Raw genomic sequence first — 18,675 nt, 5'->3', positions numbered from 1 at the left:
AGAGAGAGGAGGAGAGAGAGGAGGAGAGAGAGAGAGGAGGAGAGAGAGAGGAGGAGAGAGAGGAGGAGAGAGAGAGAGAGGAGGAGAGAGAGAGGAAGAGGAGGAGAGAGAGGAAGAGGAGGAGAGAGAGAGGAGAGAGAGAGGAGGAGAGGAGGAGAGGAGAGAGAGAGAGAGAGAGAGAGGAGAGGAGGAGAGAGAGGAAGAGGAGGAGAGAGAGAGGAGGAGAGAGAGAGAGGAGGAGAGAGAGACGAGAGAGGAGGAGAGAGAGAGAGAGGAAGAGGAGGAGAGAGAGAGGAGAGAGAGAGAGAGGAAGAGGAGGGAGAGAGAGAGGAGGAGAGAGAGAGAGAGAGGAGAGAGAGAGAGAGGAGGAGAGAGAGAGGAAGAGGAGGAGAGAGAGAGGAGGAGAGAGAGAGGAGGAGGAGAGAGAGAGACGAGAGAGAGAGGAGGAGAGAGAGAGAGAGAGAGAGGAGAGAGGAGAGAGGAGAGAGGAGAGAGAGAGAGAGAGAGAGGAGAGAGAGAGAGAGGAGGAGAGAGGAGAGAGAGAGAGAGGAAGAGGAGGAGAGAGAGAGGAGGAGAGAGAGAGGAGGAGAAGAGGAGAGGAGGAGAGAGGAGAGGAGGAGAGAGAGAGAGAGGAGGAGAGAGAGGAGGAGAGAGAGGGGGGAGAGAGAGAGGAGGAGAGCGAGGAGAGAGAGAGAGGAGAGAAAGAGGAGGAGAGAGAGAGGAGGAGAGAGAGAGGAGGAGAGATAGATTGGGGAGGGAGAGGAGAGAGAGAGGAGCAGGAGAGAGAGGAGGAGAGAGGAGGAGAGAGAGGAGGAGGAGAGAGGAGGCGAGAGAGAGGGATGGGGGAGGGAGGGAGAGGGATGGGGGGAGGGAGGGAGAGGAGGGGGGAGGGAGGGAGAGGAGGGGGGAAAGAGAGAGGAGGGAAGAGCTAGGGGGTTATATTGCATCAGGAGTGGAGGGGGGGAGGATGGGGGAAGAGAGAGGAGGGAAGAGCTAGGGGGTTATGTTGCATCGGGAGTGGAGGGGGAGAGGGATGGGGGAGGGAGGGAGAGGAGGGGGGAGGATGGTGTGGAGGGAGAGGAGGGGGATGCTCAGGTACAGGTAAAGCAGGGGGAAGTTGTTTCAGTTTGAGGTATGACTGATATGTGGGGGGGGGTAGAGGGGTGGCTGTGTGAGGGTGGAGGAAGTGGAATTTGAAGGGTAGAGGGGTGGGGGGCGTTTGGGGTGAGTGTGTGTCTCAGTTTGAGGTGTCCGAGTGCACGCTGCCCGGTGCCCCGTGAGGGGGGGTGAGGGAGGGGGGGTCGGTGCTGTCCTGCCATCCACTATCAACCTGGAGAGAGAGAGAGAGAGAAAGGGAAGCGTGGAGGGAGAGAGAAAGAGAAGGAGAGAGAGAGATGAAAAGAGGGAGTGAAAAATATTTTATACAAGACATCAATTGAAGGTATTCACATGAGTTGGTCACCCACCTACAATATCTGTTTTAAAAAACTGGCATAGACAGTGGTGGTGAACAGAGTGTTACCATAGATACTGACATGGAAACAGTGGTGGTAAACCGAGTGTTACCATAGATACTGACATGGAAACAGAGTGTTACCATAGATACTGACATGAAGACAGTGCTTGTAAACATAGTGTTACCATAGATACTGACATGAAGACAGTGGGGATGAAACAGTGTTACCATAGATACTGACATGGAAACAGAGTGTTACCATAGATACTGACATGGAAACAGTGGTGGTAAACAGGGTGTTACCATAGATACTGACATGAAGACAGTGCTTGTAAACATAGTGTTACCATAGATACTGACATGAAGACAGTGGGGAGGAAACAGAGTGTTACCATAGATACTGACATGGAAACAGAGTGTTACCATAGATACTGACACGAAGACAGTGGTGGTAAACAGAGTGTTACCATAGATACTCACATGGAGACAGTGGGGGAGGAAACAGTTCCTCCAGGCAGCTCCTCATAACATCCCGTCAGGAGTGTAGCACGGCGCTGGGTATCCACCTGGAGGAACAGACCAGCAGGGGGCGCTTTACACACTAGTACAGACTAATACTACATTTATACACACACTGGTACACACTAATACTACATTTATACACACTAATACTACATTTATACACACACTGGTACACACTAATACTACATTTATACACACTAACACTACATTTATACACACTAATACTACATGTATACACACTAATACTACATTTATACACACACTGGTACACACTAATACTACATTTATACACACTAACACTACATTTATACACACTAATACTACATGTACACAGACTAATACTACATTTATACACACACTGGTACACACTAATACTACATTGATACACACTAATACTACATTTATACACACACTGGAACACACTAATACTACATTCATACACACTAACACTACATTTATACACACTAATACTACATTTATACAAACACTGGTACACACTAATACTACATGTATACACACTAACACTACATTTATACACACACTGGTACACATTAATACTACATTTATACACACTAACACTACATTTATACACACTAATACTACATGTATACACACTAATACTACATTTATACACACACTGGTACACACTAATACTACATTTATACTCTCTGGTACACACTAATACTCTCCTGTCCTATTCGGTGTCCTGTGTGAATCTAAGTGTGCGTTCTCTAATTCTCTCTTTCTCTCTCGGAGGACTTGAGCCCTGGACCATGCCCCAGGACTACCTGACATGATGACTCCTTGCTGTCCCCAGTCCACCTGGCCGTGCTGCTGCTCCAGTTTCAACTCTTCTGCCTTATTATTATTCGACCATGCTGGTCATTTATGAACATTTGAACATCTTGGCCATGTTGTTATAATCTCCACCCGGCACAGCCAGAAGAGGACTGGCCACCCCACATAGCCTGGTTCCTCTCTAGGTTTCTTCCTAGGTTTTGGCCTTTCTAGGGAGTTTTTCCTAGCCACCGTGCTTCTACACCTGCATTGCTTGCTGTTTGGGTTTTTAAAGCTGGGTTTCTGTACAGCACTTTGAGATATCAGCTGATGTACGAAGGGCTATATAAATTTGATTTGATTTGATTTATACACACTAATACTACATTTATACACACACTGGTACACACTAATACTACATTTATACACACTAACACTACATTTATACACACTAATACTACATTTATACACACTTATACTACATTTATTCACAAACTGGTACACACACTAATGCTACATTTATACACACTAATACTACATTTATACACACACACTAATACTACATTTATACACACACACTAATACTACATTTATACACAAACTGGTACACACACTAATGCTACATTTATACACACTAATACTACATTTATACACACACACTAATACTACATTTATACACACACACTAATACTACATTTATACACAAACTGGTACACACACTAATACTACATTTATACACAAACTGGTACATACTAATACTACATTTATACACACACTAACACACAGACTGTTGCACATTAACACTGCAAACTCAAACACTAATACACACACACACACACACACACACACACACACAGGGTTCCAAGAGTTCCAACAGGGGGCTAAAAGGTGCAACTGAACAGGGGTCAGAGGGGCTCTATAGGGGCTGGGGGGGTTGGTAGCTGATACTACTAAAAGGTACAACTGAACAGGGGTCAGAGGGCTCTATAGGGGCTGGGGGGGTTGGTAGCTGATACTACTAAAAGGTACAACTGAACAGGGGTCAGAGGGGCTCTATAGGGGCTGGGGGGGTTGGTAGCTGATACTAAGGGGTATCAATGATACCACCGGGAACACAGGTGGCAGTTTGGGGGGATTGAGGGGGGGCAGGAGAGAGGAACAAGCAGCTATAACAGGGGAACCATTTTGGGGAGGGGGATGCAGGCCTACCTGAGGCTGCAGAGGAGGGCTGAGAAATAACCCCTCCCCATTGGTCGGGTGTAAACCGGGGTGGGCGTGGCCTGTGTTGGGCCGACTGTACGACCCTGGCGAGCCTGCGGAATGTCATAACCAGCCAATCAGGAGAGAGGCTTTTGTGGCAGGGAGCGGTTGATTGGTGGGGCGGGTAATAAGAGGCGGGTTTAAACTTTGTTAGAAGGGAGACTATGGGAGAAGTAATTGTGTGAAAAAGATGTGGCTGGTCTTGGTGGTGCCACTGTGTGTGTTTGTATGCGAGCGAACGTGTGAAATGCACCCCCACATGGTCTACGACTGTGTGTGTGTGTGTGTGTGTGCCCCCGAGTGGGTGTTTGATGTCCAAATGTGTGTGTGATATCCGAGAGTGAGTGATCCTGGCGCGTATGCACACGTGTGTGTCAAGTCTGAGTGTGTGTGTGATGTCCGAGCGTGAGTGATACTGGCGCGTACGCACACGTGTGTGTTTGTGTGATGTCCGAGAGTGTACCTGAGTTGGGCGTGGCGGGGGAGTTGGCCTGGCTGGCCTGTGAGGAGACGCTGGCTGCATCTACAGCTGTTTTCACAGCATACAGGTTCGCTTCCTCCTGGAACTTCCCTATGTTCTTCTTGTACCTGATCCTCTTGTTACCAAACCAGTTAGACACCTGAAAGAGAGAAGTAGGGGGGGGGGGGGTAGAGGGGGGGAGAGAGAGAGAGAGAGAGAGAGAGAGAAGTAGAGAGGGGGGGAGAGAGAGAGAGACGTAGGGGGGGAGTAGAGGGGGGGAGAGAGAGAGAGAAGTAGAGGGGGGGCAGGGAGAGAGAGACGTAGGGGGGGCAGGGAGAGAAGTAGGTGGGGGGGTAAGGAGAGAGGGAAGGGGGGAGAGAGGGGGAGACATAGGGGGGGCAGGGAGAGAGAGACGTAGGGGGGCAGGAAGAGAAGTAGGGGTGGAGAGAGAGAGAGAGAAAGAGAGAGAGAGAGAGAGAGGGAAGTAGGGGGCAGGAGAGGGGGGGCACGGAGCAAAATAGAGGGAAGTAGGCGGCAGGGAGAGGGAGGGGGGAGAAGGAGGGGGAGAGAGAACTCAGTTTGAGGAAAAATGAAAATGATCTACTCATTTGAATCAAGTGATAACTAAGACCTAGTCAAGTCTGAATTAAGTGATAACTAATACCTAGTCAAGTCTGAATCAAGTGCATGCAGGTGCCAGAGCGTGTTTCTGGGAACTTTAAGACATGAATCACATTCTATTCTTCTCACCTCCTGGGGAAACGTTCAGATAACAACCTGTTCCTGATACAGTAAGTCTAACGTGGCTGTGGTCAAAAGTAGTGCACTTTGGTGGTCTCACATCTACCCTGTAATTGAATTGACTTAGTTGACATGGAAAAGTAAAAGTAAACACGAGCAATAATACCAACAGTAGTGACAATATGAACAGCAGTATTACTACCTCCTATAACCCCCTACCCTAATATTAATACCTCCTATAACCCCCTACCCTAATATTAATACCTCCTATAACCCTCTACCCTAATATTAATACCTCCTATAACCCTCTACCCTAATATTAATACCTCCTATAACCCTCTACCCTAATATTAATACCTCCTATAACCCTCTACCCTAATATTAATACCTCCTATAACCCCCTACCCTAATATTAATACCTCCTATAACCCTCTACCCTAAATTAATACCTCCTATAACCCTCTACCCTAATATTAATACCTCCTATAACCCTCTACCCTAATATTAATACCTCCTATAACCCTCTACCCTAATATTAATACCTCCTATAACCCTCTACCCTAATATTAATACCTCCTATAACCCTCTACCCTAATATTAATACCTCCTATAACCCTCTACCCTAATATTAATACCTCTATAACCCCCTACCCTAATATTAATACCTCCTATAACCCCCCTACCCTAATATAATACCTCCTATAACCCTCTACCCTAATATTAATACCTCCTATAACCCTCTACCATAATATTAACAGTAGTATTAATACCTCCTATAACCCCCTACCCTTAATATTAATACCTCCTATAACCCTCTACCCTAATATTAATACCTCCCATAACCCTCTACCCTAATATTAATACCTCCTATAACCCCCTACCCTAATATTAATACCTCCTATAACCCCCTACCCTAATATTAATACCTCCCATAACCCTCTACCCTAATATTAATACCTCCTATAACCCTCTACCCTAATATTAATACCTCCTATAACCCTCTACCCTAATATTAATACCTCCCATAACCCTCTACCCTAATATTAATACCTCCTACAACCCTCTACCATAATATTAACAGTAGTATTAATACCTCCTATAACCCCCTACCCTAATATTAATACCTCCTATAACCCTCTACCCTAATATTAATACCTCCCATAACCCTCTACCCTAATATTAATACCTCCTATAACCCCCTACCCTAATATTAATACCTCCTATAACCCCCTACCCTAATATTAATACCTCCCATAACCCTCTACCCTAATATTAATACCTCCTATAACCCTCTACCCTAATATTAATACCTCCTATAACCCTCTACCCTAATATTAATACCTCCCATAACCCTCTACCCTAATATTAATACCTCCTATAACCCTCTACACTAATATTAATACCTCCTATAACCCCCTACCCTAATATTAATACCTCCTATAACCCCCTACCCTAATATTAATACCTCCCATAACCCTCTACCCTAATATTAATACCTCCCATAACCCTCTACCATAATATTAACAGTAATATTAATACCTCCTATAACCCTCTACCCTAATATTAATACCTCCTATAACCCTCTACCCTAATATTAATACCTCCTATAACCCTCTACCATAATATTAATACCTCCGATAACCCTCTACCCTAATATTAATACCTCCTATAACCCTCTACCCTAATATTAATACCTCCTATAACCCTCTACCCTAATATAATACCTCCCTATAACCCTCTACCATAATATTAACAGTAGGTATTAATACCTCCCATAACCCTCTACCCTAATATTAATACCTCCTATAACCCTCTACCCTAATATTAATACCTCCTATAACCCTCTACCATAATATTAACAGTAGTATTAATACCTCCCATAAACCCTCTACCCTAATATTAATACCTCCTATAACCCTCTACCATAATATTAACAGTAGTATTAATACCTCCCATAACCCTCTACCCTAATATTAATACCTCCTATAACCCTCTACCCTAATATTAATACCTCCTATAACCCTCTACCATAATATTAATACCTCCTATAACCCTCTACCCTAATATTAATACCTCCTATAACCCTCTACCCTAATATTAATACCTCCTATAACCCTCTACCCTAATATTAATACCTCGTATAACCCTCTACCATAATATTAACAGTAGTATTAATACCTCCCATAACCCTCTACCCTAATATTAATACCTCCTATAACCCCCTACCCTAATATTAATACCTCCTATAACCCTCTACCCTAATATTAATACCTCCTATAACCCTCTACCCTAATATTAATACCTCCTATAACCCTCTACCCTAATATTAATTCCTCCTATAACCCTCTACCCTAATATTAATACCTCCTATAACCCTCTACCATAATATTAATACCTCCTATAACCCTCTACCCTAATATTAATACCTCCTATAACCCTCTACCCTAATATTAATACCTCCTATAACCCTCTACCATAATATTAACAGTAGTATTAATACCTCCCATAACCCTCTACCCTAATATTAATACCTCCTATAACCCTCTACCATAATATTAATACCTCCTATAACCCTCTACCCTAATATTAATACCTCCTATAACCCTCTACCCTAATATTAATACCTCCCATAACCCTCTACCCTAATATTAATACCTCATATAACCCTCTACCCTAATATTAATACCGCCTATAACCCTCTACCCTAATATTAATAGCTCCCATAACCCTCTACCATAATATTAATACCTCCTATAACCCTCTACCCTAATATTAATACCTCCTATAACCCTCTACCATAATATTAACAGTAGTATTAATACCTCCTATAACCTCTACCCTAATATTAACAGTAGTATTAATACCTCCCATAACCCTCTAACCTAATATTAATATCTCCCATAACCCTCTACCCTAATATTAATACCTCCTATAACCCTCTACCCTAATATTAATACCGCCTATAACCCTCTACCATAATATTAACAGTAGTATTAATACCTCCCATAACCCTCTAACCTAATATTAATACCTCCCATAACCCTCTACCCTAATATTAATACCTCCTATAACCCTCTACCCTAATATTAATACCTCCTATAACCCTCTACCCTAATATTAATACCTCCTATAACCCTCTACCCTAATATTAATACCGCCTATAACCCTCTACCATAATATTAACAGTAGTATTAATACCTCCCATAACCCTCTAACCTAATATTAATACCTCCCATAACCCTCTACCCTAATATTAATACCTCCTATAACCCTCTACCCTAATATTAATACCTCGTATAACCCTCTACCATAATATTAACACCTCCCATAACCCTCTACCCTAATATTAATACCTCCCATAACCCCCTACCCTAATATTAATACCTCCCATAACCCCCTACCATAATATTAATACCTCCTATAACCCTCTACCCTAATATTAATACCTCCCATAACCCCCTACCCTAATATTAATACCTCCCATAACCCTCTACCCTAATATTAATACCTCATATAACCCTCTACCCTAATATTAATACCGCCTATAACCCTCTACCCTAATATTAATAGCTCCCATAACCCTCTACCATAATATTAATACCTCCTATAACCCTCTACCCTAATATTAATACCTCCTATAACCCTCTACCATAATATTAACAGTAGTATTAATACCTCCTATAACCCTCTACCCTAATATTAACAGTAGTATTAATACCTCCCATAACCCTCTAACCTAATATTAATATCTCCCATAACCCTCTACCCTAATATTAATACCTCCTATAACCCTCTACCCTAATATTAATACCGCCTATAACCCTCTACCATAATATTAACAGTAGTATTAATACCTCCCATAACCCTCTAACCTAATATTAATACCTCCCATAACCCTCTACCCTAATATTAATACCTCCTATAACCCTCTACCCTAATATTAATACCTCCTATAACCCTCTACCCTAATATTAATACCTCCTATAACCCTCTACCCTAATATTAATACCGCCTATAACCCTCTACCATAATATTAACAGTAGTATTAATACCTCCCATAACCCTCTAACCTAATATTAATACCTCCCATAACCCTCTACCCTAATATTAATACCTCCTATAACCCTCTACCCTAATATTAATACCTCGTATAACCCTCTACCATAATATTAATACCTCCTATAACCCTCTACCCTAATATTAATACCTCCCATAACCCCCTACCCTAATATTAATACCTCCCATAACCCTCTACCCTAATATTAATACCTCCTATAACCCTCTACCCTAATATTAATACCTCCCATAACCCTCTACCCTAATATTAATACCTCCCATAACCCTCTACCATAATATTAACAGTAATATTAATACCTCCTGTAACCAAAGGTCAAGACGTTGGTTTCTCCCATGGGAGACCAGGGTTCAGATCCCACCCGTCATACTTCTGTGACCCTAGTTTGACCCCAATTTGACCTCTGACCTGAGAGACGGTGATGGCACACTTCTTGGCCAGTTCCTCCTTGGCCTCCTCACTGGGGTAGGGGTTAGACAGGTGGGAGTAGAAGTACTCATTCAGCACCTCAGTAGCCTGCTTGTTGAAGTTACGTCTCTTCCGTCTGACCAGAGAGAGAGAGAGGGAGGTCAGAGAGAGAGAGAGAGACAGAGAGAGGTGAGAGAGAGAGAGAGAGAGAGAGAGAGGGGAGGTGAGAGAGACACCGAGAGAGGTGAGAGACACACCGAGAGAGGTGAGAGACACAGAGAGAGAGCGAGAGAGAGAGAGGGGAGGTGAGAGAGAGAGGGGAGGTGAGAGAGACACCGAGAGAGGTGAGAGACACACCGAGAGAGGTGAGAGACACAGAGAGAGAGCGAGAGAGAGAGGGGAGGTGAGAGAGAGAGCGAGAGAGAGGGAGGTAAGAGAGAGAGAGAGACAGAGAGGGAGGTGAGAAAGACGGAGAGAGTGAGAGACACAGAGAGAGAGAAAAGGGGGGGGGGTGAGAGAGACAGAGAGGGCTGGTGGGAGGTGAGAGAGGGAGACACCAAAAACACACACACATCCACACTGTCTCTCTCCGTCTCTCTCACCTGGCGTCGAGGAATCTGGAACGCAGGATCATGACGGCTTCACAGGTGCTTTGTTTGAGCTGCATCTGGATGGAGCTGAACTTGCGGTGGATGATCCCCACCATGCGCTCGATCTCCTTGGGAGAGATGGGCCGCGTGCGACTCTGCTCCCTCAGCAGGTTCATCACGTGGTTGGTGAACTCACTGCACGCCTGGGGAGGAGAGGAGAGGAGAGGAGGAGGAGGAGGAGGAGAGGAGGAGGAGAGGAGGAGGAGGAGAGAGGAGGAGAGGAGGAGGAGAGGAGGAGAGGAGGAGGAGGAGGAGAGGAGGAGGAGGAGGAGGAGGAGGAGAGGAGGAGGGAGGAGAGGAGGAGGGAGGAGAGGAGAGGAGGAGGAGGGGAGAGGAGGAGGAGAGGAGAAGAGAGGAGGAGAAGGAGGAGATGAGGATCGGAGGAGGAAGGAGATGTCATTTTTTTCTGAAGGGGAGGTACTGGTCGTGTCTGAATACCCATCCTGAGTTCTAAATAGTAGTCTGTGAAATCTCTAAATGTCAGGAGGTCATCAGGCTTTTCATCTCCTAGAATTCACTGCACCCTACTCAGGAAGAGAATGATCCTTTCATCTAGTAGAATTCACTGCACACTACTCAGGAAGAGAATGATCCTTTCATCTAGTAGAATTCACTGCACCCTACTCAGGAAGAGAATGATCCTTTCATCTAGTAGAATTCACTGCACCCTACTCAGGAAGAGAATGATCCTTTCATCTAGTAGAATTCACTGCACCCTACTCAGGAAGAGAATGATCCTTTCATCTAGTAGAATTCACTGCACCCTACTCAGGAAGAGAATGATCCTTTCATCTAGTAGAATTCACTGCACCCTACTCAGGAAGAGAATGATCCTTTCATCTAGTAGAATTCACTGCACCCTACTCAGGAAGAGAATGATCCTTTCATCTAGTAGAATTCACTGCACACTACTCAGGAAGAGACTGATCTTTTCATCTAGTAGAATTCACTGCACACTACTCAGGAAGAGAATGATCCTTTCATCTAGTAGAATTCACTGCACCCTACTCAGGAAGAGAATGATCCTTTCATCTAGTAGAATTCACTGCACACTACTCAGGAAGAGACTGATCTTTTCATCTAGTAGAATTCACTGCACACTACTCAGGAAGAGAATGATCCTTTCATCTAGTAGAATTCACTGCACACTACTCAGGAAGAGACTGATCTTTTCATCTAGTAGAATTCACTGCACACTATTCAGGAAGAGAATGATCCTTTCATCTAGTAGAATTCACTGCACCCTACTCAGGAAGAGAATGATCCTTTCATCTAGTAGAATTCACTGCACCCTACTCAGGAAGAGAATGATCTTGTCATCTAGTAGAATTCACAGCACACTACTCAGGAAGAGAATGATCCTTTCATCTGTTTGAAAACAGCTGATTATCAGATTAGGGGAGGAGCAACGAATGGCGAGGAACAAGCGTGATTGGATGATGTTGATATTTCAGGATTCCTGCATTCGTTGTCACAAAACAGTATCTTCTAAATGGTATGTAGTACTACTAATACACAGTATGTAGTTTTAGTAAGTAGTAGGTAAGACAGATTTCAGAGACGCCCCCTCCACCCCCCTCCTTCTCTCAGCTGTTTTTGGATAGTGTGTGTTCCCTCCTACCTGTTCATATTTCTCCAGTTCAGAGTGGTATATTCCTCTGATCTGAGTCAGCTTGGCCCTGTAGTCTGAGTGTTCTATACTGCCGTCGTTAGGGGACCCGCCTGCGGCCGCCGCCGCCACGGCCGCCGCCGCCGCCGAGGCCCCGCCCTTCTCTGGGCCGGACACGCCCTCTGCCAGCAACATGTTGTCCAATCGCATGATCTGAGGATCTGGTGGATCCTCATCCTGGATGCCACGGATACTGAGGACTGGAGAGGAGAGAGAGAAACAAGCATAAGGGTTAGAAAGATGAATAGAGAGAGAGAGACAAGCACAAGGGTTAGAAAGATGAATAGAGAGAGAGACAAGCACAAGAGTTAGAAAGATGAATAGAGAGAGAGAAGCACAAGAGTTAGAAAGATGAATAGAGAGAGAGAGACAAGAACAAGGGTTAGAAAGATGAATAGAGAGAGAGAGACAAGCACAAGGGTTAGAAAGACGAATAGAGAGAGACAAGCACAAGGGTTAGAAAGACGAATAGAGAGAGAGAGACAAGCACAAGGGTTAGAAAGATGAATAGAGAGAGAGAGACAAACACAAGGGTTAGAAAGATGAATAGAGAGACAAGCACAAGGGTTAGAAAGACGAATAGAGAGAGAGCGAGGGAGAAAAAGATGATTAGAGAGATGAACGTGGGGGAGAGAGATGGAGAGAGAGAGAGAGAGAGAGAGGTTAGAGAGAACAGAGAGAGATGAATAGAGAGGTGAGGGAGAGAGTAGAAATGGACAAAGAGAGAGAGCACATTTCTTCAGTGAAAACAATGTACTGAGCAAATGTTGAATTGGCTTTTTACCAAATTACTGTACGACAGACCACGTATTCACCCTGCACACTAGACGTTGACCGATTAATCGGAATGGCCGATTAATTAGGGCCGATTTCAAATTTTCATAATATATCATTTTTTTTACACCTTTATTTCATCTTTATTTAACTAGGCAAGTCAGTTAAGAACTCACTCTTATTTTCAATGACGGCCTAGGAACGGTGGGTTTAACTGCCTCGTTCTGGGGCAGAACGACAGATTTTCACCTTGTCAGCTCAGGAGATTCAATCTTGCAACCTTACAGTTAACTAGTCCAACGCTCTAACCACCTGCCTCTTATTGCACTCCACGAGGAGACTGCCTGTTAAGTGAATGCAGTAGGAGCCAAGGTAAGTTGCTAGCTAGCATTAAACTTATCCCATAAAAAACAATCAATTAATCATAATCACTAGTTAACTACACATGGTTGATGATATTACTAGTTTATCTAGCGTGTCCTGCGTTGCATATAATAGATGCGGTGCGTATCATTGCTCCAATGTGTACCTAACCATAAACATCAATGCCTTTCTTAAAATCAATACACAGAAGTATATATTCTTAATCCTGCATATTTAGCTAAAAGAGATCCAGGTTAGCAGGCCATATTAACCAGGTGAAATTGTGTCACTTCTCTTGCGTTCATTGCACGCAGAGTCAGGGTATATGCAACAAGTTTGGGCCGTCTAATTTGCCAGAATTTTACATAATTATGACATAACATTGAAGGTTGTGCAATGTAACAGCAATATTTAGACTTATGGATGCCACCCGTTAGATAAAATACCGAACGGTTCCGTATTTCACTGAAAGAATAAACGTCTTGTTTTCGAGATGATAGTTTCCGGATTCGACCATATTAATGACCTAAAGGCTCGTATTTCTGTGTGTTATTATGTTATAACTAAGTCTATGATTTGATAGAGCAGTCTGACTGAACGAAGGTAGGCAGCAGCAGGCTCATAAGCATTCATTCAAACAGCACTTTCATGCGTTTTGCCAGCAGCTCTTCGTTGTGCGTCAAGCATTGCGCTGTTTATGACTTCAAGCCAATCAACTACCGAGATTAGGCTGGTGTAACCGATGTGAAATGGCTAGCTAGTTAGCGGGGGGCGCGCTAATAGAATTTCAAACGTCCCTCGCTCTGAGACTTGGAGTAGTTATTCCCCTTGCTCTGCTCAATATTGTTATAATTGTCATTATTACAAATACATTTTTTTTAAATCTTCAGATTAATTTGGTCCTCCAATAATCGGTATCGGCGTTGAAAAATCATAATCGGTCGACCTCTACTGAACACCCTAATTGACAAACAAAACAAAGGCAAAGTCTTGTCATGCATTGTTGATTGCCAAAAAGCTTTTGACTCAATTTGGCACGAGGGTCACGAGGGTCTGCTGTAGGCACGAGGGTCACGAGGGTCTGCTGTAGGCACGAGGGTCTGCTGTAGGCACGAGGGTCACGAGGGTCTGCTGTAGGCACGAGGGTCTGCTGTAGGCACGAGGGTCACGAGGGTCTGCTGTAGGCACGAGGGTCACGAGAGTCTGCTGTAGGCACGAGGGTCTGCTGTAGGCACGAGGGTCACGAGGGTCTGCTGTAGGCACGAGGGTCTGCTGTAGGCACAAGGGTCTGCTGTAGGCACAGGGGTCTGCTGTAGGCACGAGGGTCACAAGGGTCTTCTGTAGGCACGAGGGTCACGAGGGTCTGCTGTAGGCACGAGGGTCTGCTGTAGGCACGAGGGTCACGAGGGTCTGCTGTAGGCACGAGGGTCACGAGGGTCTGCTGTAGGCACGAGGGTCACGAGGGTCTGCTGTAGGCACGAGGGTCACGAGGGTCTGCTGTAGGCACGAGGGTCTGCTGTAGGCACGAGGGTCACGAGGGTCTGCTGTAGGCACGAGGGTCACGAGGGTCTGCTGTAGGCACGAGGGTCTGCTGTAGGCACAAGGGTCTGCTGTAGGCACGAGGGTCTGCTGTACTGATGGAAAGTGGTGTTGGGGAAAAATACAACATAATATCAATGTATATCAACAACAAGTGTGCAGCTTGAGGATGCAGCTTGAGCCCCGCCCTCTTCAACATATATATCAATGTACATCAACAACAAGTGTGCAACTTGAGGATGCAGCTTGAGCCCCGCCCTCTTCAACATATATATCAATGAATTGGCGAGGGCACTAGAACAGTCTGCAGCACCCGGCCTTGGAATCTGAAGTCAAACGTGTCTCCTGTTTGGTGATCTGGTGCTTCTGTCCCCAAACAAGGAGGGCCTACAGCAGCACCTAGATCTTCTGCACAGATTCTGTCAGACCTGGGCCCTGACAGTAAATCTCAGTAAGACAAAAATAATGGTGTTCCAAAAAAGATCCAGTTGCCAGGACCACAAATATAAATTCCACCTAGACACCGTTGCCCTAGAGCACAGAGAAAACTATACATACCTCAGCCTAAACATCAGCGCCACAGGTAACTTCCACAAAGCTGTGAACGATCTGAGATACAACACAAGATGGGCCTCCTACACCATCAAAAGGAACATTACTTTTTTTTAAACTTGAATCAGTTATAGAACCCATTGCCCTCCATGGTTGTGAGGTCTGGGGTCCGTTCACCAACCAAGAATTCACTAAATTGATACTCTGCAGACAGACAGACAGACGTAGTCCCAGCTGTGACCAGCAGAGTGCACCCTTCCCCTGTTTCTAGCCCACTAGTGAGCAGACATAAGGGCCACTATAGAAGCCAGTGTTGTTTCCTCCTCCATGCTCTAACATTCAGGCCTCATAACCAGTTACCAGGCTGGAAACGAATTAAGACAACTGATTGTGGGCTGGTTCACCTGGTCAAGGTTTGATTTGATTTGATTTGATTTAACTAGCTCACCTGGTTCACCTGGTCAAGGGCTTTAACTAGCTCACCTGGTTCACCTGGTCAAGGGCTTTATCAGTAGTTAACAAGTTGAATCAGATGTGTTTGCTCTGGAATAGCTACAATACATGGAATGACTGGCGGGCCCCGTGGAGAGGTTTGAGAACCACTCGTCTGATAGGTGTAGTAACGCTGTAGGAGTTACTGGTCTCTTGGTGCGTCCCAAATGGTACTCTATTCCCCCTAGGCCCATAGGGTTCTGGTCTGAATGGTACTCTATTCCCCCTAGACCCATAGGGTTCTGGTCTGAATGGTACTCTATTCCCCCTAGACCCATAGGGTTCTGGTCTGAATGGTACTCTATTCCCCCTAGGCCCATAGGGTTCTGGTCTGAATGGTACTCTATTCCACTAGGCCCATAGGGTTCTGGTCTGAATGGTACTCTATTCCACTAGGCCCATAGGGTTCTGGTCTGAATGGTACTCTATTCCACTAGGTCCATAGGGTTCTGGTCTGAATGGTACTCTATTCCACTAGGCCCATAGGGTTCTGGTCTGAATGGTACTCTATTCCACTAGGCCCAAAGGGTTCTGGTCTAAATGGTACTCTATTCCACTAGGCCCATAGGGTTCTGGTCTGAATGGTACTCTATTCCACTAGGCCCATAGGCTTCTGGTCTGAATGGCACTCTATTCCACTAGGCCCATAGGGTTCTGGTCTGAATGGTACTCTATTCCACTAGGCCCATAGGGTTCTGGTCTGAATGGTACTCTATTCCACTAGGCCCATAGGGTTCTGGCCAGAATGGTACTTTATTCCACTAGGCCCATAGGGTTCTGGTCTGAATGGTACTCTATTCCACTAGGCCCATAGGGTTCTGGCCAGAATGGTTCTCTATTCCCCCTAGACCCATAGGGTTCTGGTCTGAATGGTACTCTATTCCCCCTAGACCCATAGGGTTCTGGTCTGAATGGTACTCTATTCCCCCTAGACCCTTACTGGGTCTAGGGGGAATAGAGTGGGGGAATAGAGTGGTGAATGACCGGTATGCTGTCTAAATATATGTCTGTCTGGTGGTTTAATGTGTCTTACTGATTGGTTCTCAGAAAGGCTTCTGTCAGACTGGTGTATTACTGGTTACTGATTGGTTCTCAGAAAGGCTTCTGTCAGACTGGTGTATTACTGGTTACTGATTGGTTCTCAGAAAGGCTTCTGTCAGACTAGTGTATTACTGGTTACTGATTGGTTCTCAGAAAGGCTTCTGTCAGACTGGTGTATTACTGGTTACTGATTGGTTCTCAGAAAGGCTTCTGTCAGTCTGGACCCGTCAGGCATATTTAGACAACTAACCAGTAATACACCAGTCTGACAGGGTACTGGTTAGGGTCCAGTCTGACAGGGTACTGGTTAGGGTCCAGTCTGACAGGGTACTGGTTAGGGTCCAGTCTGACAGGGTACTGGTAGGGTCCAGCCTGACAGGGTACTGGTAGGGTCCAGTCTGACAGGGTACTGGTTAGGGTCCAGTCTGACAGGGTACTGGTTAGGGTCCAGTCTGACAGGGTACTGGTTAGGGTCCAGTCTTACAGGGTACTGGTTAGGGTCCAGTCTTACAGGGTAATAGTTCACAGAGAATTCACCCAACAAAGGACGACATAAGAAACTTAACCATTTCCTTCTTTAGTGTGTGTGTGTGTGTGTGTGTGTGTGTGTGTGTGTGTGTGTGTGTGTGTGTGTGTGTGTGTGTGTGTAAGCCTTTGGTTGTAAGAAGATCAGGTTTAAGTAGCGTCTGTTAGTATTTACTGAAGATTGACACGCACACATTCTGAGAGATAGAGCGAGAGAGAGAGAGAGACAGCGAGAGAGAGAGAGAGACAGCGAGAGAGAGAGAGAGACAGCGAGAGAGAGAGAGCGAAAGAGAGACAGAGCTAGAGAGAGACAGAGAGCGAGAGAGACAGAGCGCGAGAGAGAGCGAGAGAGCGAGAGACAGAGAGAGTAGCAGTGGTTTGTGTGGCTGTTGCTATGGTAGCATTGCCAGCTTTCCCTGGCATCCCCTTACTGCCAAAACAACAGATACGACACACACACTCTCTCTCCCTCACACACACACAGAGGCGTTAATTAGGGCGTCTCTTAAGGAGCCACTAAAGACCCTGTGAAAAATGAATGCTCATTTGAGAGGTCATTATTTGCACAGTTATGCAAATTAGGTGGCAATTACAGCGTAGTTCCCTGGATCAGCTCACATTTATAATCACACAATGAGGGATATGACAGCATCCACATCTGGCAACCGGCCAGTCTACAATATACACACAGAGACACACACAGTCTACAATACAGACAGACAGACAGACGGACGGACGCAACCAAACACAGATACATCTTTCCCTAACTGACACTCTGCTGAAACTGGCAACCAAACACAGATACATCTTTCCCTAACTGACACTCTGCTGAAACTGGCAACCAAACACAGATACATCTTTCCCTAACTGACACTCTGCTGAAACTGGCAACCAAACACAGATACATCTTTCCCTAACTGACACTCTGCTGAAACTGGCAACCAAACACAGATACATCTTTCCCTAACTGACACTCTGCTGAAACTGGCAACCAAACACAGATACATCTTTCCCTAACTGACACTCTGCTGAAACTGGCAACCAAACACAGATACTACTACATCTTTCCCTAACTGAAACTTTGCTGAAACTGGCAACCAAACACAGATACATCTTTCCCTAACTGACACTCTGCTGAAACTGGCAACCAAACACAGATACATATTTCCCTAACTGACACTCTGCTGAAACTGACAACCAAACACAGATACATCTTTCCCTAACTGACACTCTGCTGAAACTGGCAACCAAACACAGATACTACTACATCTTTCCCTAACTGACACTCTGCTGAAACTGGCAACCAAACACAGATACATCTTTCCCTAACTGACACTCTGCTGAAACTGGCAACCAAACACAGATACATCT

At 45.0% G+C, this 18,675-nt stretch overlaps 1 protein-coding gene across 1 annotated transcript in view; it reads right to left on the bottom strand.

Moving 5' to 3' along the window:
* Nucleotides 1-908: 908 nt before the first annotated feature.
* Nucleotides 909-18,675, bottom strand: part of LOC109877924 (pre-B-cell leukemia transcription factor 1) — a 34,622-nt gene continuing 16,855 nt past the window's right edge. The window contains exons 3-8 of the mRNA XM_031811481.1: nucleotides 11,971-12,218; nucleotides 10,302-10,492; nucleotides 9,700-9,835; nucleotides 4,479-4,635; nucleotides 1,937-2,022; nucleotides 909-1,330 (exon numbers count right to left, since the gene is read on the bottom strand). Of these exons, the coding sequence (XP_031667341.1) occupies nucleotides 1,979-2,022; nucleotides 4,479-4,635; nucleotides 9,700-9,835; nucleotides 10,302-10,492; nucleotides 11,971-12,218 (776 nt within the window). The 3' untranslated portion in view covers nucleotides 909-1,330; nucleotides 1,937-1,978. The remainder of the gene's footprint in view (nucleotides 1,331-1,936; nucleotides 2,023-4,478; nucleotides 4,636-9,699; nucleotides 9,836-10,301; nucleotides 10,493-11,970; nucleotides 12,219-18,675) is intronic.

This window comes from Oncorhynchus kisutch, unplaced genomic scaffold (assembly GCF_002021735.2).
Source record: "Oncorhynchus kisutch isolate 150728-3 unplaced genomic scaffold, Okis_V2 Okis01b-Okis20b_hom, whole genome shotgun sequence".
Taxonomy (NCBI): domain Eukaryota; kingdom Metazoa; phylum Chordata; class Actinopteri; order Salmoniformes; family Salmonidae; genus Oncorhynchus; species Oncorhynchus kisutch.
The sequence above is the reverse complement of the archived record's forward strand: the minus strand, read 5'-3'. Positions and strand labels throughout refer to the sequence as shown.